General features: G+C 34.3%; 1 protein-coding gene across 4 annotated transcripts in view; it reads right to left on the bottom strand.

Moving 5' to 3' along the window:
• Window positions 1-24168, bottom strand: part of LEKR1 (leucine, glutamate and lysine rich 1) — a 276896-nt gene that overhangs the window by 126060 nt on the left and 126668 nt on the right. For all 4 annotated transcript variants that reach the window (XM_027113337.1, XM_027113346.1, XM_027113353.1 and 1 more), the window contains 2 exons: window positions 16339-16514; window positions 1926-2111 (listed from right to left, as the gene is read on the bottom strand). In XM_027113337.1, the coding sequence (XP_026969138.1) occupies window positions 1926-2111; window positions 16339-16514 (362 nt within the window). The remainder of the gene's footprint in view (window positions 1-1925; window positions 2112-16338; window positions 16515-24168) is intronic.

Raw genomic sequence — 24168 nt, forward strand, 5'->3', positions numbered from 1 at the left:
AGTATACAGACTGGAAGAGAAAAACTTTACTAGATATCTATCAGAGTCTTTGGATTAGAGGTAAATAAATGATCTTAAAATTCAAGTCAAAGAATAACTGCCTTCAAATATACATTTAAAAAGTAAGAACAAAGGAGAGAGAATAAACTTTACCAGCTATGAGAATATACTATTAAGTCAAATGAATATGATACTAATGGTACATCTAATAAATCAGTGGAACAGAAAAGAGAATACAATAATAGATACTAGCATTTGTGAAATCTTGACATATGACAGGTAGTAGGTTTATTTAGTGGGAGAAGGATGGATTATTTAATACATAATACTGATACAACTGGCTATGTATTTGGAAAGAATAAAACTGGAGCCCCAAATCTCACATCATATAAAAAATAAATTCCATACGTGCTACTGACTTAAATGAAAGAAAACCCAAGAGACCATATGTATAATCTAGGAATGGAATGGACTGTTTTAACCAAGACTAACCAGAAACAATAAAAGACATTAATTTGATGATACCCAAAAGAAAAACTTTGATATGGTGCAATTTACTGTGAAAAGTCAATAGACAAATTATACATTAGAAAAAAACTGAATATAGAAGATAATTACTTTACTATACAAACTGCTCTTAAAAATTGTTAAGGAAAATTCTAGTAATACAGTAGAACATTGGCAAGATCTATGAATAGGTAATTCACAAGAGAAAAAGTAAAATATCTGATTTTAAAGTTTGTATCTAGTTCCATATTGCTTCCAAGTTCATGTGACAACTTCTCTTCTCTTTCAGAATCAGTTCCTCTCTAGATTTCTCTAGTCTGTGGTGTGCTCTCATCATTAAAGACTTCCAAGCAAAGAAGTTCAGAGCCCTCTGCGACTTCTTTCTCGCCCTTGTCTACTCAGCCAGGTGTTTACCTCTCTATTCCTGGGTAGTCCTCTCAACCCTGATTCTATTTAAGCCTTCCCAGTGTGGCCATGGAGAGGGCCAAGGAGACATAGTGGGACGAGCATGAGTCTTGTAGTCCAACTAGGTTTGCTTTCACTCCCTGCCATTTACCAGCTATGTGGGAACAAGTATGTTACCTCTCTGGACCTTCATTCTCTCCTCTGTAAGATGGGATAATTATACCTGCTATTCATGATCATTGTGAGAAGTGACAGAAGTAACTTATGTACAGTACTAACATGGTTTCTAGCACACATTAGGACCTAAAAAATGTTAGTTCTCTACCCTACTTCAGTTTCTTATGGTTAGTCTAGGGACTGGGTTACCAGCAATGAAATTTTCTAAATGGCTACCTGACTCCAATTTCTTGATATTTGGAACACCTCCATATGTTGATAATAGCTTAATTTTGCTAAAACACTGCTTGTGTTATATCATTCTCCTGATTACCAATTTTCAAAGATTCCTTACTGCCTTCAGGAAAAAGTACAAACCCCATAGCCTTACTGCTAACATACTCATTGTTCTAAGGTAAAAATTTAAAAATCTTGCCCAAGGTTTCCAAAACATAATTTTTAACCTTTTCATTTGGGAAAATGAAGAAATGCCTAAAAATTTGGAATCACCTTACATAACAGCATATGCTATATTTTCCTTCAGTACTCTAAACCACCATCCACTGGGAATAATGATATACAAAAGAAAATTCTACTTTGTTTTCCTGAAATCTCACTTTGTACTTGAAATGTCTTTAATATATTCACTTAATACTTGCCACTCTAAATGGCAGAATAGGAATGGATGATATTAAACATTTATCACAGAAACAGTTATTGGCATTGTTATTAATAATTAGGCATATTTACAACACAAACTAGTTAAAACAAGATTTTTGTTGTGACCACGAGAGAAATAAAAATTTAGACATTACTTTATTATGTCTAGTTGCTAAAGCAAAAAATAATTCTTTTACCTAGTACTTCCTTTTGCAAGTCATGGCATCTGGTTTGCAAGTTTTCTTCCTGTTGTTTGGATGTCTCAATTTGCTGAGATCTCAATATGGCTGCATCTGACAACAATTTCAGATTTTTCATTTCCTCTTCAAGGCACACGTTATTTCTCTGGGACACTGTCAAACTTTTATTTAGCATCTTTATTTCTGTAAAGAAAATTCAAAGTTTACAAATAGATAACACTGGATCATAAAACATTTCTTAAAAAATGATTATTTTCTTTTAGAAAATGAATAGTTGAAAGCCAACATGACTTCTCTGAGAGTATAGTGACACCTAACCAAAAAGTTAAGTTTTAATTTAGTAGTTATTCTGAAAAATAAATGAAAAAAGGATTGTATTGCTAAATGATGCATGAAACCTTTTAGTAGTTTTTTTAAGCCTTTAAATTGTATTAAATGGCAATCCTGCCTGCTTTTTAAATACTCACATGAATGAATAAAATAATATCCATGTAATGTTCTGGGTTTTATTGAAATTAAATTGTTTTCTTGGCAACATGATTCAGAAAAGTAAATTTAAATGTGTTAGCATGAGCTGGTTGGGAAGTATTTCTAGGCGATAACTAGGACATATTCTATACAAATTATGAAGAAAGGTGGTAGGGGTGGAGAGAAATAAAAGGATATAGTGTCTAAAACTAATAAATTTATGGGCAGAAAGTATTAGCTAATATATCTTAATGGTTCTAATAACACTCTGTCCCCTCAAAATAAGGGCAGAATTTCATCATAGCAATCAATTCTCATTATTCTATCTACTTAGATTAAGTTTAATAACAATATGTCTTCACAGCATTATGTAGATTTAAATGTGCTAATTTTATATAATTTTGTGAGAAATTCATGGAACATTTTATCCTTCAGAATGATAATTATCAAGGTCTCCTTTGCTTAGTGTTTTCAGCACTGCTGCCTTAAGCCACCATTAAAATATACAAACACACATGCAATAAAAATACTATAAAATTTGTACAACAACAATTAACTGAACTGATGAGGATGTGATCTACATGAAAATCTGGACAGTCTGCTTTTTCAGAGAGCTCACTTGGCATTTCTTCCTTGCTTAGCTCATCCTGGACTATGTGATGGGTTTAGTGTGTTATTGGGTGTCAAAGGAGGTTGGCTTGGTTTACTGGTCTTGGAGCCATCACAGCAGAAATAGTAGCCACATGGGCCAGCGAAGACCAGAAGTAGACATCCATGGGACAGACATGGCTGCAGAGGCAATATGGCCAGTAAATGGTTACAGGAGAAGTAAAACAGTACGCTGAACAGAGCACAGAGAAGAGAGCATGCCCCAAGGGATGGTGATGAGTAGGATCAGGAATGTGGTCTAAGGAGAGAAAAGCAAAATGCCTTTCTGTGGGAAGAAAGTACATCTGGAAGAGAAAGTGGCATTTAAGGTAGACCTAGGGCATGAACACAAGGGGTCTTGCCACCATCTTCACCTTTAATTCCTACTCAAAATGGAAAACCTAGAGAAATAAATTGGCATGGATCAAATAAGTGGGGGTCTACTATATTCCAATGGTTCCTTTATATGGGAATATTTTCCCCTAGGAATAGCTATATGCTTCTAAAAATTTATGGATATGTTCCCATTTGTGTGAGGAAAGCTACTAACACAGTAGTACATAGAATTTTTTTTTTTAATGTAGTTAAAGAAAATAAGGAGGTTGCAATTTTTCTTCAGGCCCAAGAAGTCTTCCTGGGTAATTTTTCTAGCCATAATGGTAGCTTCTTATGGCTGAATAAACTGTAACCTACCGTAACCATATCTGTCTATGATTAAGTCCAAATGACACTGCAGAGGAGTGCACACATGCTGTGACCTATTTATCATTTGCCAGGATGGTACTACTTAGGTTCACAGGCTGACTCTCTTAGTGTACACTACTATCTGTCTCTAAAATAACTCCTTGTGTCAATGTCACTTTCTATCTGACATTAAAAGCATAAGAATTTGCAATACAAATTCATTTGTGAAATATATTCTAACACATGGAAAAGTACAGTAAGATTTTTAACAGGAAGTTTCTAACATGGAAATAGGAGAGTAAAATCAATGGGGGTCAATTAACTCACCCTTGGCAAATTATATATCCCCTGTACCTATGGCAATCCTGGTGTCAAATACCTAATCCTACTTTCATCATTAATACAACTTCATAATTGCCACTTATGTGTCCCAATTTGGGTTCATAAATTATGATCAACCTATTCTGGTCATTGTACCCACCATACACTCTCCCTGTCTTTGCACCGCCCCATGAAGAAGGTTCTCCTAGCCTCATACGTTGGACCTACCACAGCTCTTAGGCTATCTCTGCCTGGAAATCTTTCCTGACCAGATCTGTAACTTGCGCCAGTTACACTATTTCTATGGCACTGATCACATGCATAAATGTGACCTACTATTTGATCGTAAGTTATTTTAGGCCAGAGGTAATATCTCATTCATTTTTTATTCCTCCCATAATTTCTGCCACAACATTCTAGAATTAACAGAAGCTCAATAAATAGCTACTAAATGAGTAAAGGCATTATTGCACAAAGCTTCTAATATACCACTAGCTGAAAATCCTAAATATGTGTTTATCTTAACTCTCCCTTCACTTCAGAGGCAAGCATTTTGAGCCGCAAATTATTTAACGTAAGACTTGATAAGGCAGTAAACACACACGTCTAAAAGAAGGAAACATTTTTAATAGGATAAGCAAATAGGCCTATTCTATCCCCAATTTCATCAATTTTATAAAAAAATGTGGACTACATTTCTAAGCCTAATTCAGAACTTGAATTTTAAAAGTTCAAGAGCTATTCGGTCAAGAGTTATTTTGAGAGTGGAAGCAAATTGATTCTATGCTTGCTAAAATATTCTGCCTTGGTAAAAATATTATTTTTTTCTGAAATTTCTTCTACTAAAATAGCTATGCTCTGATTTGAGAAAACCTAATCTATGAAAAGTTAGACTTAAAAATATTGATTACATAAATTGATAACCACTAATTAGAAGAATAGGAAATACTTCACTTGTATCTTCTACTTAATATTCAGCATACTTTGTCAGCAAGAAAATATTAAACAATGCATTTTTCTAGAAACTTCCTTCCTATTTTGGACTTTGATTTTAAATGTAAATTAATTTTAATGTGAAAATCTTTTTTATTTTTTTTACGGTACGTGGGCCTCTCACTGTTGTGGCCTCTCCCGTTGCGGAGCACAGGCTCCGGACACGCAGGCTCGGCAGCCATGGCTCACGGGCCCAACTGCTCCGCGGCATGTGGGATCTTCCCAGACCGGGTCACGAACCCGTGTCCCCTGCATTGGCAGGCGGACTCCCAACCACTGCGCCACCAGGGAAGCCCTGAAAATCTTTTAAAGTATCTGAATAATGTGTGCAGTGTATACAGGGTTTACTACATTTATTAGTTTGCTAGGGCTGCCATAACAGAGTATCACAGACTGGGTGGCTTAATCAATAGAAATTCATTTCTCACAGTTCTGTTGGCTAGAAGTCTGAGATCAAGGTGTCAGGGTTGGTTTCTTCTGAGAGTCATAAAGGACAGATCTGTTCCAGGCCTCTCTACTTGGCTTGTAGACGGCCGCCTTCTCCCTGTGTCTTCACATTGTCTTATCTGTGTGTGTGTCTGTTTCTAAATTTCCTCTTCTTGTAAGGATACCAGTCATTTTGGATTAGAGCCCACCCGTTTAAATTTAATTGTTTCTTTAAGAACCCTAACTCCAAATATAGTTATATTCCAAGGTACCAGGGAGTTAGGACTTCAACATATGAATTTGAGAGAGACACATTTCAGCCCATAATGCTATATTTTAGAATAATTATTGGCGTTTATGTTGTGATTATAAATATGCAAAAATAGGTGAGCATGTGGAGTATAGAAGATAAAACTGAAAACTGAAAACAACTGAGTTAGTATAGAGGAATTAGGAGTTTATTTTACTTCTTAGAAAAATGTTTCAAGTTTTATTTTACATCAACTTTTCAAACGAAGAACTATGCCGTGCAGAATCAACTCACACCATAAGGATATATCCATGTGATCACAAATAAAAGCTAGTATTGAAAAAAAGTATGTTATTTAAAATGTTTGTAATATTGTCAAAGTTTATAGCCGATAGATGTTTTTAGCTTTTAAAGTAAGTGTGACAGAATTTGCTAGCTGATGCAAGTATAATTATTAGTATTAATCTCATACAATCAATTTTTTTGCCTTGATAAAATTTTTCTGTTGTTCTTAGTCCTGTTAGCTTAGTCAATGAACTTAAAATTATGTTATATCATTAAGTTTTTAGGAAGCTTCTATAACCTTATTACCAAGGCAAGCTGATATAAAATAATATTAAAAAACTCTGAAACACTAGATTTATTATTTAATGAAGGAGTCATAAAACACTATATAGGTTACTTTTTAAAAAACTATTTTGAAATACTTAGAGATTTACAGGAAGTTGTAAAGAAATGTATAGGAAGGTCCTGTGCTGCTTTTTTTCCTCCTCTCCCCATGTTGACATTTTGTATAACTACAGTACTCTATCAAAATTAAGAAACTGCTCTTGGTATAATCCACAGAGCTAATTCAGATTTCACCAGTTATACTCACCTTTCTGTGTGTGTGTGTGTGTGTGTGTGTGTGTGTGTGTGTGTGTGTGTGTGCATAGCTCTATGCAATTTTATCACATATGTAGCTTTGTATAACTACCAACACGACCAAAACATAGGATTATTCTATCACCACAAAGCTACCTCCTGCTACCCCTTTATAGCCACACCTACTCCTATCCCCACCACCATCCCTAATCCCTGGAAACAACTAATCTGTTCTCCTTCTCTATAATTTTGTTATTTCAAGAATGCTACATAAATAGACTCATATAATATGTAACCTTTTTGAGGCTGGATTTTTTTCATGCAGCATAGTCCCTTGAGCATGTATTAATAATCTGTACCTTTTTTATTGCTGAGTAGTATCCCAGTTTGTTCTTCATTCACTGAAGGATATTTGGGTTGTTTCCAATTTTGGTTATTATGAATAAATCTGCTATGAACGTGTATGTACAGGTATCTGCATGAACTTAGGTTTTCATTTCTTTGGGACAAATGCCTAAAAGCGCAACAGCTGGGTCATGTGGTAAGTGTGTGCCTTTTTAGTTTTAGAGGAAATTGAAAAATTATTTTCTAGAATGGCTGTACCATGTTACATTCCCACCAGCAATATTGATTTGGTTTCTCTGATCCTTGCCAACACTTGCTTTGCTCAATTAAAATTTTAGACATTGTAGTAGATATGCAGTAGTACCTCATTATGGTTTTAATTTGCATTTCCCTAATGACTAATGATATTGAACAAATTTTTCTTGTGCTTATTTGCCACCTGTATATCCTCTTTGATGAAATTTCTGCTCATTTATTTTGCCCATTTTCTAACTGCACTAATTTTTTGATGTAGAACTTTGAGAGTTTACAAAAAATAGATTCTAGATACAAGCCCTTTGTCAGATATGTGCTTTGCAAACATTTTCTCCCAGTCTGTAACTTGCCTTTCCACCCTTTTAACAGGGTCTTTCGCAGAGGAAAAGTTTTTAATTTTGCTGCGGTCCAATTTACCAATTTTTCCTTTTATGTATCATGCTTTTAAGTTCAAGTCTAAGAATCCTAGGTTACAAAGATTTTCTTTTTTTCCTAAAAGTTTAATAATTTTATATTTTACATTTAAGTCTATGATCCATTTTGAGTTAAATTTTTTATAAGGTGTGAGGTTTGGATCAAAGTTTTTTTTTTTTTTTTTTTTTTTTTTTTTTTTTTTTTTTTTTTTTTTTGCGGTACGCGGGCCTCTCACTGTTGTGGCCTCTCCCATTGCGGAGCACAGGCTCCAGACGCACAGGCTCAGCGGCCATGGCTCACGGGCCCAGCCGCTCCGCGGCATGTGGGATCTTCCCGGACCGGGGCACGAACCCGTGTCCCCTGCATCGGCAGGCGGACTCTCAACCACTGCGCCACCAGGGAAGCCCTGGATCAAAGTTTTTGATATCCAGCACCACTTGTTGAAAGGCTAGGCTATCCTCTGCTGAAGTGCTTGTGCATCCTTGTCAAAAACGAGTTGGGCTGTATAAAACATATAAGCTACAAGGATATGTTGTAAAATACAGGGAATATAGTGAACATTTTATAATAATTATAAATGGAATATAACCTTTAAATATTGTGAATCACTATGTTATACACCTGAAACTTATAAAATATTGTACATCAACTATACCTCAATAAAAAAAAAACCTAGTTGGGCATATTCGTGTGGGTCTAAATAAATATATATACATATATATTTAATTTTAAAATTTCATTGTGAAATAATTGACATTCATCACTGTATAAGTTTAAGGTGTACACCATGATGGTCTAATTTACATAGAGTGTGAAATGATTACCACAATAGGTTTAGTAACACCCATAATTTCATATAGATACAATAAAAAGAAAAAAAATTCTCCTTGTGATGAGAACTCTCAGGATTTACTCTCTTAACAACTTTCCTATATATCATAGAGCAGTGTTTACTATAGTCATCATGTTGTACATTATGTCCCTAGTAATTATTTATCTTATAACTGCAAGTTTGTACATTTTGACAACCTTACTCCAACTCCCCCTCTCCCTCCCCCACCTTCACCTCTCATAGCCACAAATTTGATCTCTTTTTCTATGAGTCTGGTGTATAGTTTTTCTTGTTTGTTTATTTATTTATTTAGGTTCTACATACGAGGAGATCATACAGTATCTGTCTTTCTCTGACTTATTGGGTTGGCCAAAAAGTTCATTCAGGTTTTTCCATAAGCTGTAACGGAAAAACCCGAATGAAATTTTTGGCCATCCTAATGTTTCACTTAGCATAACATCTTCAAGGTCAATTCATGTTGTCCCACATGGTAGGATTTCTGTTTTTATGGCTGAATAATATTCCATTGTGTGTACACACACACACACACACACACACACACACACACACACCCATTCACCCATTAATGGATACAGGTTGTTTCCATGTCTTGGCTATTGTAAATAATACCACTATGAACATAGGGGTACAGATATATTTTGGAGTTAGTGTTAATAAACTTAGGTAAAAGCTTAATTGAATAGTCAAAACAACAAACTAGAAATAAGAAACAGTAAGAAAATAAAAGGGTGTCATTACAACTGACATTAAGCCCTTATAATTTTTGTAAATAGGAAATAAACCAAAATAAAATTATAACATTTTAACAGCTTTAAAGTATAAAAAGTTCATTTTACTATTTATACCAGCATTGTCCAATAGAAATACAATGCAAGCCACATATATACATTAAAATTTTCTAGTAGCCACATTAAAAATGTAAAAAGAAACATGTAAAATTAATTTTAACAGTGTGCTTTAATTCCACTTATCCAAAATACTACCATTTCAAAGAGAGGCTAGAGCCACATTCAAAGTGCTCAATAGCTCTGTGTGGCTGGCGGCTACAATATTGGACAATGTAGGTCTATATACTTCCTAGGCTTTTGGTCATCTTTTTGTGTAGGTGTGATAGTTACTCAAGCTTTATAAGAATTAACCTTCAAAAGCATTACACTCTATTTTCTCTGAATCTAAATTTAAGATAAAGATTATTTATTTAAAATTCTATATTGTGAAATTGGCATGTTTATATATTTACTAGAACTGCTGCTAAATTTAAAGTGTGCTCAAATTGATCAGAGATTATAAAAAGGCAAGCATCAGCATATTTGTCGTTTTGCATATACTGGTACATGTTTGTATATATGTGCCCTGAGGCTTCGATTGTGCTGATAACATTGAGTAAGAAGAAATTTTTTTAAAAAGAGGGGGAAAAACCCTTACAGTAATATAGCTTCACTTTCACACACCCCAACTGTTATGGTCACTAAGCTCTTGCTTGGATATTAAATATACTGTCCTTGTGTATGTATTTCCATCTCTGAGCTTCTGCAATCACCACTGTGTAACTTCCAAACAAAGCCCTCACACTTCTGATATAAAAGTAATATGATTTATTATAATGGTAAATGTTAAAGTTAAGGGTTGAAAACTACCTCCTGTCTTCTCATGTTAGATAAAATGTAAAATGTAATACTACTTGATTCTTCAATACCACTTTTAGGAATTAACTATGTTAAATAAAAAAAATGGGACAAGATCATAGAGATTCATGAGTAAAGATGTTCACTGAAACCTTATTTATAAAAGCAAAAACTATGATCAACCTAAATGTCCACAAATAGAAAGCCAGTTAAATAAGTTAAGATACATTCCTACAATGAGATGCTACGTCAACATAGTTTACACAGTTAGTTGGCATGACTGTATATTTACATGATATATTATTAAGTATATATATCTATGCGGTGAAAATAAAGATTAGAAAGTTCTATATCAAAATGTTAACAGCAGATATCTTTGTGTATTGAGATTGTAGATGATGTTCACTTCCTTCCTTGTTCTTTTTCTGTATTTTCTATGTTTTAACATTGAGGCTATTTTATGTTTATAGTCAGAAAAATCCTTAAAGGCATTTGAATTTGAGGGAAAAAAAAGAATTATCAAGTTTTGCATTTCCCTCCTTAAAGTTCAAAAAATAAGTTTCAAACAAGCTTTAAAAATCAGATTGAGAATTTTACTACTGATAGTAACCCATGGCTGCAGGCAGACGCAACTCATAAACAAAGCCTCTCCTTTCTCCTTACCCTCTCCCTAGATATAGAAGTAGTAAGTGAGCATTATCAAAAACATTTAGAAAATACTCAGAGGTTTAAAAAGGAACATAAAAATTATCAGATTTAATCTGGGTTAAAATTTGGGTGTCCTTTATTTCCATTTAAATTCTACAATGTTCACTGAGCACCTACCCTGTGACAGGCAAAATTCTCTTAAAACACTAGGAAGACAGCATTCAGCAAAGCCATCAAAATTCCTGTCCTCCTGGAGATTATAGCCTAGTGTGAGGAGTCTGGCAGTAAACACATAAATCAGTAAATGGATAAGAATATTTCTGACAGTGATAAATGTTATTAAAAATGAAACAGAAAAATAGGATAGAGAAGTGTAGGGGAAGACTACTTTAACTAGGATGGCCAGCAAAGATCTCTCTGAAGAGGTGACATCTGAACCAAGACGTAAGTCATAAGAAAGGTCAGCTACTTGTTCTGGGAGACGCTTAGCTAATCTCCCCTTCATGTACCTGCAGTACTTCCCTCTGTCCTTATATTATATGGGTCACATTCAGAGAGAATAAAGTGACTGAGCTTTTAAAGTGAGGAAGGAGTAATATTCCTCCATGCAGAGGGGTTGTCAGTACCTCCTCGCTTTTCTATCTCTTTCTGTGATTGTGACATATTTCAGTCTATGTGCTCCTCTGTGGTTTACCTAAACTAAGTCCTAAAGTTGACAATTAGCTTAAAAGATTCCCCCAAAGAAATCATGCATTAGGGAAGATACTGATAATGCAACAAAAATGAAAACAAAAACAGGTAGAGCTGATGCTTCTTCTATTCTGGTATGACTGAGTTCATCATTACTGACATCATGAGGTAAATATTCTATAATAAGATGTGACAAGACACTCAAAAATGATAAAGTTATTGAGAAGTGATTTGAATGTGGATTAATATCCTCTATGTGTGTCCCATTAAAATGGCTAAAATTTAAAAGATTGACAACACTAGGTGTTGACAAGGATATGGAGCAACTAGAACTCTCATACTTTGCTGGTAGGGATTTAAAAGGATCAACCACTTTGGAAAACTATTGGGTAGTTTCTTAAAAAGTTAAATATAACCTACCATAAGACCAAGCCATTCTACTCCTAGGTAGTTACTGGAAAGAAACAAAGGCATATATTCATCAAAAGATATATGTGAATGTTCAAATAATGGAAATGATGCATAAAATAGAGTATATCTATATTATTAACTGTAGTGGACATTGTCAGTGACCCACCCATATCCCTTGAACCTTTCAATGTTCTTATACTGACTTCCAGTTCCCACTATTTGCATCTCTGTGCTGGAGGAATCTTTTCCCTGGAACTGCAGAAAGTAGCACTTCCCACCAAATGGCAGACTACAGGTGCCAAGGAGTTTACACTGTCTGGGAGCAGCCCTTAACCAATGACTCTTGGGAGTTGATGTCCAGCTCCCTCACTCCTTGAGTGAGGAATTCTGAGGCATGTGTTTTAAACCATTTCTCAGTTTCTTCATGGGATTAAGCTCCAGTTGCCCACTGCAATACTGCAACCTTTATTGGCTGCCTTTCTGTCCCTATACCTGCGTGACCTTCACTTCCCAAATAAACTACCTGCAGTTATACCTTTGATTCAATGTCTGCTGAACTAAGACACTTTTTTTAAAGGTAAAGTATTAAAAATTAACAATTTTTGCAGTTGAAAACATGGTTGTTATAATATTCATCTGTATTTGTCCAAATTTAATTCTCAAAATTAGTTAAAAATTTTAAGAGTATTATCATATACAACTCATTTCTAAAGGCACATATTATATAATAAAATTAGGAAACTGAAGTTATATGGTTAGAATGCTTTCTTTTTCTAACATTTAACTATAAAAAATTTAAAATATACAGAAAAGTTGGAAGAACTGTACTGTGAACTCAAATACACACACTACTTAGATTCTTCAATTAACATTTTACTATATTTGCTTTATAACATAGTTATTCCTCTAACCATCTTACATATTTATGCATTTCAAGATAAGTCAATATATTTGACTCCCTAAATACTTCAGCATGCACATTGTTAATTAGCGTTCAATATAGATTTCTAATTTTTGAGTGAAATTTACCCACAAAGAAATGCATAAATCTCAAATGTACCAACAGATGAGTTTTGAAAAATACATCCACTGTGTAACCCAAACCTCTATCAAAATAGAGAGCATTACTATCACCAAAGAAAGTGCCCTCATGCCCCCTTTCCAGTCAATCCTCCCCTCTGAGGTAACTTCTGTTTTTGTTTTTTTCCCACTATAGATTAGTTTTGCCTATTCTAGAACATCATATAAATGGAATCTTACAATGTGCATTATTTGTGTAAGGTTACTTTCAGGCAGCGTAATATTTTTGATGTTTATCCAAGTTACTGCATTACTGTAGTTCATTCTATATTCCATTGTTTATTCAGCCGTTTTTTTGATAATCCATTCTACTGATGTACTTCTGGGGTTTTACCAACTTAAGGCTATTTTGAATAAAGCTTGAATAAAGTTGCTGAATGTTTTTATGGACATATGTTTTCATTTGGGGGAGATGGTAAATTCCAAAGAGAAGAATTTCAGAGACATCAGACAGATGTATCTTTAGTTTTATTAAAAAACTGTCAGATCCTTTTTCAAAGCAGCTGTAACATTTTATACTCTCACCAATTTGTTTGAGAGTTCCAGTTGCCCTCCTTCCTCACCAAAATTTGCTGTTGTCATTTTTTTTCATATTAGCCAACGTAGTGTGTATGTACTGGTATCTCACTGTGGTTTCAACTTGCATTTCCCTATGACTCATAATGCTGAGCACCTTTTCATGTCCTTATTGGCCATTTGTGTATCTTTCCTTGTAAAGTGTCTAATCAAATCTTTTGGCCATTTTTGGTTGGATCACTTGTCCTTTTACTATTGACTTGTAGGTGTTCTTTATGTAACCTGGACAGCAGTCCTTTGTCACAGAGTTTTGGAATATTTTCTCTGTCTGTGGCTTACCTATTCATTTTCTTAATGGCATCTTTTGATGAGCGGAAGTTTTTAACTTTAAGTCTAATTCATCAATTTTTGTTCTTTTGTTATTCTTACTTCTGTGTCCTATCCAAGAAACCTTCATTTACTATCAATTCATGAAGATATTTTCCTGTTTCTCCTTTTATTGTTTTAGCTTTTATATTTAGCTCTGATTAATCCTGAATTAATTTTTATGGAGTTAAGGAGTCAAGGTATATTTTCCTATATGGCTATTCAGTTGTTCCAGCACAATTTGTTGAAAGACTTTCTTTTTCCCATTGAATTGTTTTGGTGCCTTGTCAAAAGTGAAATGATCATTATCAACAGGGGTCATTTACAAGGCTATTTTGTTCCATTGATCTATTGTTGATCCATATGCCAGTATTAAACTGATTTGTTTACTGTGATTTTATAATAAATCTTAGAGTCAGATGATGTTAATTCTCCATTATTATTAGCTTTTTATATAGCTTTTTGTATTTTTTTTAGTGGTTGCTCTAGGGATTATACATCCTTAATTTCTTAGTCTACATAGAATGAATGTTGCACCATGTCACATAAAATACAAAAAGCGTGCAACCATATGGATCTATTACCCCATCCCCCTGTCCTTTATGCTCTAGCTGTCATATGTTAAATCAATATACTTTATAACCTCCACCATATAATATTATAATTCTTACTTTAAATGATCATAGACAGTTTTTCAATTCAAAGGAAAAAAGAGTTTCATATTTACTGATATTTATTACTTATGGTACATTTTAACCCTTCCCTGCAGCTCTGTTCACTTTTTTCAGTGTTTATCTCTCTTCTTCAAATTGAATAATTTCTATTAATCTATCTTAAAGTTCATTGATTCTTTCTTTGGTAATCACAATATGCTATAAAAGTCTATCCAGTAAATTTTTATTTTAGATATTGTATTTTTTAATTCTTGACTTTCCAATTTTTAATAGTTTCTTGCTGAGATTTTCTCTCTTTTCATTCATTATTAGCTTATTTTCCTCTATGTCATTGAACATAGTTAACAGCTGATTTGAAATCCTAGTCAGCTAATTATATCACCTGGCCCACCTCAGGGTTGGTCTCTGTTGACTGTCTACTCTTTTGAGTAGAAGCCATTTTCCTGTTTCTTTCCAGTTCAAGTAGTTTTGGATTGTATCCTAAACATTGCGGATGTTATGTTATGGAGACTCTGGATTCTGTTATGGTCCTCTAGAGTATTGATTTTTTTTTTTTTTTTTTTTTTGGTATTGCTTTGTTTTAACAGGTAGTTAACTTGGCTGAACTCATATACTAAAGACTGTTTCCCCTAGGGTAGGTAGCAGGTAGTCAATTGCTTTAGCCTTAGATGAGCTACTTAAGAGTCTTCCCTGTACACACGTATTTTAGGGATAAGCCAGAGATTTGGGAAGAGTTTATATGCGTAATTTGAGCTCTCACTTTCTATCTCTTTTGGAGGATATCCTCTCACTTCTCAAAGCTGGGACTGCCTTGATCTCTGTCCTCCAGTCTTAAAGTCAAAAAGACTATAGATTTCTATCAAAGTTCTAGCTTCCCTGCTTGGAATAGATTGTACCCTGCCCTCAATCTAATAGCCATAAAAAAACACCAAAACAAACAACAACAACAAACAGGGAATTCACCCAGTGCTATCCCCTTCTTTCAATTAAAAAAGTAATAGATCTTTTTAGTTCAGTTTTAGGTTCATAGTAAAATTAAGCAGAAAGTACAGAGAATTCCCAGATACTTCCTGCCCCCCACACATGCATAGCTTCCCCCACCATCAACATCCTGCACCACAGTGGTACATTTTTTACAATTAATGAACCTACATTGGCACATCATTACCATCCCAAATCTATAACTTACATTAAGGGTACATTCTTGACGTTGTATATTCTATGGGTTTTGGCAAAATGTATAAAGACAGCTATCCACCATTATACTATACAAAAATAGTTTCACTGCCCTAAAATACTCCATGCTCTATCTATTCATCCTTCCTTCCTACCCTGGCAACCACTGACCTCTTTATTATTTCCATAGTTTTGCCTTTTCCAGAATAGTCATATATTACAGTTGGAATCATCCAGTACATAACCGTTTTAGATTGGCTTTTTTCAAATAGTAATAGGCCTTCTTTCAATTTTTCTTATGTTCCCTCCATGTGCTTGGTCTTGGTCACTCTCCAGTGTTTTTAGGTAGGTACTTTGTCCAGAATTTATAGTTGTTATCTGTGGGAAATCTGATCTAATTAGAGCTACTCAGCCATTAACAGAAAAAAAGTTTTAAAATACAAATTTGTACATTTAACAGGAATAACCAGACTTCTGGTCACAGTTCAAGATTGATGTATCAGAGCTTATCTTAGATCAGGCCTATAATTATTAAATTTCAGGGATGGAATAGATCTTAATGGTCATCTGGTATACTAACAAATAACAGGTTTAAAATTAATCATAATTCCCATCACATAAAATGAAGTACCATTATTTCATGACTTATGATATACCATTAACCAAAAAAAGGACGATTATGTTCTAAACATATATAACAAACCTGTCAAGGCTGTTTCACTTATGGATTTAATCTGTAGAAAAACTTCTCCTTTCAGTGAAGTCCAGTTTTGAAAATTATCATATATTTCATTTTTAATACTGGTTAGCTCTCTTTTACTAAAAGTAAGTAATGAAAGAGTCTTATTCCAGAGATACTTGTATTCTGTCAATCTCTGACTGTAAAGAAGTAAGGAAAAATTAGGATTTTTAAAAATAGCAAGCATAATAACAAATATGTATTTGAAAAAAGGTTTTCTTTGAAAAATGGTTTTAGAGTGACCATACAATCTACTGTTTAAACGGAGACAGTTATGAAAGTAAAAGTAGGTGCTATCTGCATTATGCTGAGACAACATATAAACTGGGGTTATCCCAGGAAGACTGAGGTATATGGTCACCTCAACTCATTTCCATTGTGTTATAATATTTTAACTATAAATAAAGATAGCTAACTACTTTCATACACATTTTTCTATTAATCTTTTAAAATTAATTTAACAGCAAACATTTAGTGAAGGAAATTCAGTCAAAAGTGACTTAGTCAGGACTCCCCCGGTGGCGCAGTGGTTAAGAAGCCGCCTGCCAATGCAGGGGACGCGAGTTTGATCCCTGGTCTGGGAAGATCCCACGTGCTGCGGAGCAACTAAGCCTGTGTGCCACAACTACAGAGCCTGTGCTCTAGAGCCCACAAGCCACAACTACTGAGCCTACGTGCCTACTGAAGACCGTGCGCCTAGAGCCCGTGCTCCGCAACAAGAGAAACCACCATAATGAGAAGCCCGAACACTGCAATGAAGAGTAGCCCCTGCTCGCCGCAACTAGAGAAAGCCCGCCTGCAGCAACAAAGACCTAATGCAGCCAAAAATAAATAAATAAAATAAAAAAGTGACTTAGTCACTGAGCCTAAAAGAGAATCTCAGATTTGTAGACAGCATTCTTCCTGCGCTAGAGTCCTACAGGCAGTGTAAAACCTAGGGTAATAATAAATGAAACCTTTTTAAGTGACTGATCCAGTGCTTTTCCCACATCAAATGCCACAGCTCAAAGTAACCACATGTTTTTTACTATCTCAATGATTTTTATTACTTCAGATGTTCTGGCTATCATTTACCTAACAATCAAGCAAGATGCAGACATGGATATGAGTGTTATCAGCAAAAAGATGATGACTGAAGCCATGGGAGTTAATATTTATCTAACTAAGTAGACTAAGATCTATTATGCAGAGACTGTATCTGTCTTGTTCATCACAGTCTCCCTTGCACCTAGCACAGTACCTACCACATAGTATGTACTCAACACATATTGATGAATGAATGAATGAGTGAAAAAAATAGATCACTCTGTTGGAGGAATAAAGAAGTAAGAAATACTGAGGATAAGATACTGGACAACACTAATATTTATGGGAATAAATCAGAAAACAAACCCTCAAAGGAGATGAGGGAGGAGCAACCAGTGAAGAAAAGCCAAAAAGATAACATCGGAAAAGCCAGGGGATAAGAGAATTTAAAGTAGAGAGTAGTGATCAGTGTTTAAGGCCTCAGACAAAGGCTGAACAGAGGCCATTATATCCGGTATTAAGGAGGTCTTTGGTGACCTAAGAGAGAGGCTTCAGGTAGGAAAAGACTGAGCAGTAAAGCAGAAGTGAGAAAATAGTTATGTGGTACCAGCAATCAAGAACCTGGATTGAGGCAGCAAGGAGAGAAAAAGGAAGATACACAGTAGAATGGTTTGTTAGGATGGGAGACACCTGAGTGTTTACAGAGCTGAGCAGACAGTATGAGTACAGTCACAGAGGCTAAAAAGCACAGGCAAGAGATGTGATCATTTTTTGTGCAGAGAGCTAGAAAGAAAGGACAGATGTAAAACAAAGGCTGAAAGATTAGCCTTTGCCAGGAAGAAGAAGGGTGGTGTCATTCTGTGTGGTTAATTAATAAGGTCCACTTGAGTGACCAAAAGCCACAGGGAATCCTCAATCAGCATGCAGACCTGGGAGCTAAGAGAGAAGTTGATTTAAAAAAAAAAAAAAAATCAAAGAAAGGGGTGGGGGTGAGGGAGGGATGGATTGGGAGGTTGAGGTTAGCAGATGCAAACTATTACATATAGAATGGATAAACAACAAGGTCCTACTGTATAGCACAGGAACTATATTCAATATCCTGAGATAAACCATAATGGAAAAGAATATAAAAATGAATGTATATAACGTGTAACTGAATCACTTTGCTGTACAGCAGAAATTAACACAACATTGTAAATCAACTATATTTCAATTAAAAACAAGCCAAAAAAAAAATCAAAGAAAGAGTCCAACAGATCACTAAAGCAAAGGGGAGCAATGGTGAGGATGGCAAGTTTGAATGTGAAGCCAGGAAGTGGTAAGACAGAGACAAGAACTATGAACTAAGTCAAGGTTAAAGGCCTAATGGGCCCAATGTAAGGCAGCTGCTGGGAGCAAGTCATGAACATGGGGGTCAAGGCCTAAAGGGATATTTAATAGAAGAAAGACCAGATACGGATGCATGTGCTTCTGTAGGGACAAAAGGCAGGAAACAGAAAAATCAAGCCACTTAGCGAAGAGCAGATCCATCACATTTTGTGCGGCCTAGATCTTATATGATTGGTGTGGATAGAGGGATGGCTTTCTTGTAAAAGATGACTACAAAATTAGGTTTAAAAGTGTGCACTTATAGATTGAGAAAAATCATTACAAATAAAATTGTAAAAGTTAATAAATCTCATCAATATCACAAAATACAGAAAAACAGTATAACTTTTTAATAAGTAACAGCTCTACAATACTTCTTTTGTCTATAATTTTTGGTTACATGCTTTACAAGCACCTTTTCATATGAGAACCATTTTATAATAATACTTTGTGTGGAGAGAATATAAAAATTATACAGCCTTTCATCTAGCAAGGCCATTAGTTTTATTATCTGTGGTAGTTTAGAAAGATTCTTTTAGCTTCATAGCCCATTACTGGTAATATCATGTAAATATTAAGCATTGTCAAATTTGGGAAAATCCTTATAAAATTTTTTCATATATGATAAAATTTTTGGCATTTCAAGTTTTCTTGGAAAATGACATCTTAAATTGTCTTTGAAATGATGAAACTCATGAACCAGCTTATCTCAGATGTCCTTGAAGTGGTATACTATGATTTTTATGTTATATTCAGTGATGTCAGCAGCTTTGGTCAAATCAGCAAGAAACTTAAATCTTTCTCCAATGTATTCAAATAATTAACTCCTCTTCATTGAATGGATTACAAAATAATCCAAGAGATTTTATTGAAATTGTATCACTTATGATGTAATCTGAAAAAATGTTATAATTTGTTTTTTATGACAGAATAATTTCTATTGTTTAAATTGTTCATCTTTATTGCTTTTACTCCATTAATTCAAAAAACTTCATACAGGGCTTCCCTGGTTGTGCAGTGGTTGAGAGTCTGCCTGCCGATGCAGGGGACACGGGTTCATGCCCCGGTCCGGAAAGATTCCCACATGCTGCAGAGCGGCTGGGCCCGTGAACCATGGCCACTGAGCCTGCGTGTCCGGAGCCTGTGCTCTGCAACAGGAGAGGCCACAACAGTGAGAGGCCCGCCTACCGCAAAAAAAAAAAAAAAAAAAAAAGAAATTCATACACATCCCTATTTTTAGTCTGCAATGTCTTGTTTGTGTAATTGAAAATTACATTGAAATGACTTTCCAAATGGCAGTTATAATGTATATTGCCAACACAACTTTCTCTCTCAGATCCCTCAAATGCCAGGGACTACTCCAAGGGCATACTGACATCAGAAGTAGGAGAAGGGAAATCAGAGTGCAAAGAGACAGAATTTTTACAATTATAATTTAAAACCATCTTACTTTGCCAGGGGCCCTCCCAGAAGCTTGGAAGGGGGTCCTTAGTGCGGGGTTCTGAAACTTAAGTATCATTTGACTCACAGGAAATATGTCTGTGTTGATAACTTTAACTCTCTTTGTGAAATACAAGGCAAGACACACAGCTGGTGAGAGATGAGTAGCACAAAGAATTTTAAGCAGAATATTGAGGATTTAGAATAGTATTGAAGAAATTGAGGGCCTGGTGTTTAACAATCTGTAAGTGGATATAAAGACTGAGGGTTTTAAGGGTAAATAAGCAGAGGTAAAAGTAGCTGGAGTATTGGTAAATTCCTCTATGCAGAAACATACTCTATGAAGAAAATCCTAATGAATACACACACACACACACACACACACACACACAAATACTAGAATAAATGGGTTCATCAAGATCACAGGATACATAAACCATGTGCAAAAACCAATCTGTTTACTAGCAATGATGAATCCCAAAAATAAAGTTAAGAAAAAAATCCCACTTGTCATAACATCAAAAAGAATAAAATATTTAGAAATAAACTAAATAAAAGGAGTGCAAGACTTATATACTAAAAACAAAACATTTCTGAGAGAACTAAAGATCTCAGTGGAGAGATATATGGATTCTTGGATTGAAAAATTCAACATTTTAAAAATGGCAATTCTCCCCAAATTGATCTATAGATTTAATGCTATACCTATCAAAATCCCAGTAGGCTATTTTTCAGAAATTGACAAGATGATCCTAAAATTTATATGGAAATACAAGGTTCCCAGAATAGCCAAAACAATCTTGAAAACAAAGAAATTTGAAGGGCTTACATTTCTTGATCTCAAAATTCACTAAAAATTATAATATTCAAGAGAGTGTGGTACTGACATTAAGAATAGATATACATCAATAGATGAATAAAATAGAATAGAGAGTCCAGAAATAATTCCTTCCATTCATGGTGAATTGATTTTAGATAAAGGGACCAAGGCAACTCAATAGGGAAAGAATAGTCTTTTTAACAAACAGTGCTAGAATAATTGAATATTCACATGAAAAAAAAAGATGAATTTAGATCCTTACTTTACATTATTCACAAGAGTTAAAATGGATCACAGACCTAAAGGTAAGAGCTAAAACTATAAAACCTTTAGAAGAAACTACTGGAAAAAATCTTTGTGACCTTTGGTTAGGCAGAGTTCTTAGATACATTACCAGAAGCACAATTCCTAAAAGAAAACATTGATTAAACTGTATTTCACTAAAAATAATAACTTTTGTTCTTCGAAAAGACACAATTAAAAAAATGAAAAGACTTGCCACAGACTGGGAGAAAATATTTGCAAATCATATTTCAAATAAAAGACTTGTACCCAGAACATACAAAGAACTCTTATAATCTGATAACAAGAAAACAAACCAATGAAAAATAGAAAAAATATTTTAATAGATATTTCACCAAATAGCCATAAAAATAGTTAATAAGCACACGAAAAGATGTTCAACACCATTAGTCATTTGGGAAACACAAATCAAAGCACAATGAGGTACCATTTCACAGCCTCTAGAATGGCTACTATAAAAAAAATACAGACAATAAGAAATGTTGTCAAGAACACAGTGAAAGTAGAATCCTCATTCCTGGTAGGAATGTAAAGTAGTGCAGCCACTTTGCAAAATAGTTTTGCAGTTTCTTAAAGGTTAAATATCAATTTACCATATGATTCAGTAATTCTACACTTAAGTATCTACTCAAAAGAAATGAAACATACATCCACACAAAGACTTACATGTGAATGTTTATAGCAGCATTATTCATAGGTGCCAACAAGCGGAAACAATCCAAATGTCCTTCAACTAATAAATGCATAAATAAAATGTGGTATGTTCAGACAATGAAACACTATTTAGCAATAAAAAGGAACAAAGTACTGATGCACGATACAACATGGATAAACATCAAAAACATTATTGAAAGATGTCAGATATAAAAGACCACATACTGTAGGATTCCATATATTTGAATTGTCCAGAGAAATATCTATAGAAACAGAAAGAAGATAAGCAATTGCCTAGGATTGGCGGTGAAGATAGAGATTGCAAATGGCATGAGGATCTTCTAAGGATGACTCAAATGTTCTAATATTGCATGTGGTAATGGTTGCACAACTCAGTAAGTTTACTAAAAATCATTACATTGTCTACTTAAAAGGGGTGGATTTTGTAGTATGTAACTTATATCTCAATACAGCTGTTTAAAAAAGACATGAGCTGATTATGGGATCAAGGCTAGAAAACAAAGTAAGGCCAGGAAATGGTTGGGAAAATCAGAAAAACAAAACAAAACAAAACTAGAAGCCTTAATGTGGTTGACAAGTTGGTGTGAAAGTGAGAGATTTGGGGAGTTGGCTTAATTTCAGAGATGACAGAGTCTGGATTTACAAACAAGAAAAATTAAAGGATAAGTATATTTCAAACAATTTATGAAAGATTTACAATAGAATCCTATAAAAGTAAGCACTACCAAAATATTTCAAATATGGATTGATTTGGAATATTGGAGTTATACTTTACATAAAGTGAAGTATACCTATATTCCATATTGTTTTTTAGTATCTATTTTACAGGCTTTCAAAAGTTGATTTCCATTCTCAAAAGACACTTTATTCTGAATAGCAGTTGTGCTGAGCCAACTGAGGCATACCACAGCTACTCCTCATCAACCCCTTGCGAGAGACAGGTTGGAAATGAGGTCAGGGAAAATACAAAGCATGAAGAACACTTTGCTGGAGGCTAGGTGATTAAGCCCTATTGCAATTAAACAAATGAGAGAATAATTTAAAAAGAGCAAAGTGACTCAAAGACATAGTGCATTGATCTCTTAAAAGTTCCTTTTGGACTCCGTAAATAAAGATGATTACATCTGAGTAGCTAAAGCTCAAGCTTCTTTTCTTTACCACTTTAAGAGAGATTATAAGCTCCTTTTCTTTATCCACAGCAAACTCGAAGTTTTACGTTCTGGTAGATATTTTTTTTAAATAATCAGTAAACTAGTTTAAAATGAGCTTTTAGTAATGCAACAAAATCACTGAACTCTACAACTTTTGGTTTGATTTTATTTTCACCAGACTGCCTTCTCCCATGCAATGTACCTACTAGTGAGAGTATTAATAAAACATGTAATTATTTTTATTCATCTGTCACAAACTTTTATTTATACTGTCTAGTTAAATGGTTACTTCTAAAATTTCTAGTGTTACTTTTTTATATAAATCAGATCCGAAACTCCCAATTTGTGATCTTTTATCTAAAAGTAAACAAAAACCACAGATCTTTTGAAAACATTTTAAAAAATAAGCAGTAAAAGTATAATGCAAGATGATGACAAAATTACAACACAGAATAAAAATAACATTTAAATATGTATAAGCTTCTTCAAGAATTTAAAATACTACAAATTACATGTAAAATGTGAATAATAAAGACTGACTTTATCAGTCCATAATATCCTGAAGCAGCATTAATTGTCTAATCTAGTCCTAGTCTAGCCTTTAAAATTTAGTCAATCCTGCCATCCATAATGGCATCTCTGGATAAAACAAATGGGATTTCCCGAGTGGACCTGAGCCAAAGCTATTGTTGGGGCCAAGACTGAATACTGATGGTCCTGACTAAAATGGAGAGTTGGGGTCACCGGGGTGATATCCTGCTGGTTCAATACTAGATTTCTAGGAAAGGACAGAGAAGATTTCTGATGACAAAAATTGTCATCTGTTTTGTGAGTAGACTCATTCATTAATTCAAAAATTATTTATTTAGCATCAGTTATGTGCAAGGCATTAATGAAAGGTTAGATGGCTAACAGGTTATCACCAGATATTGCATAAAAAAATTATTAGCCCAGATAATTTTTTTAACAGAAAAATATTCCCAATAATAATAAGTAGACTGGAAAAAATAA

Source organism: Aethalodelphis obliquidens, unplaced genomic scaffold (assembly GCF_003676395.1).
Source record: "Aethalodelphis obliquidens isolate GAN/ISIS:26980383/991018 unplaced genomic scaffold, ASM367639v1 scaffold1, whole genome shotgun sequence".
NCBI classification, from domain to species: Eukaryota; Metazoa; Chordata; class Mammalia; order Artiodactyla; family Delphinidae; genus Aethalodelphis; species Aethalodelphis obliquidens.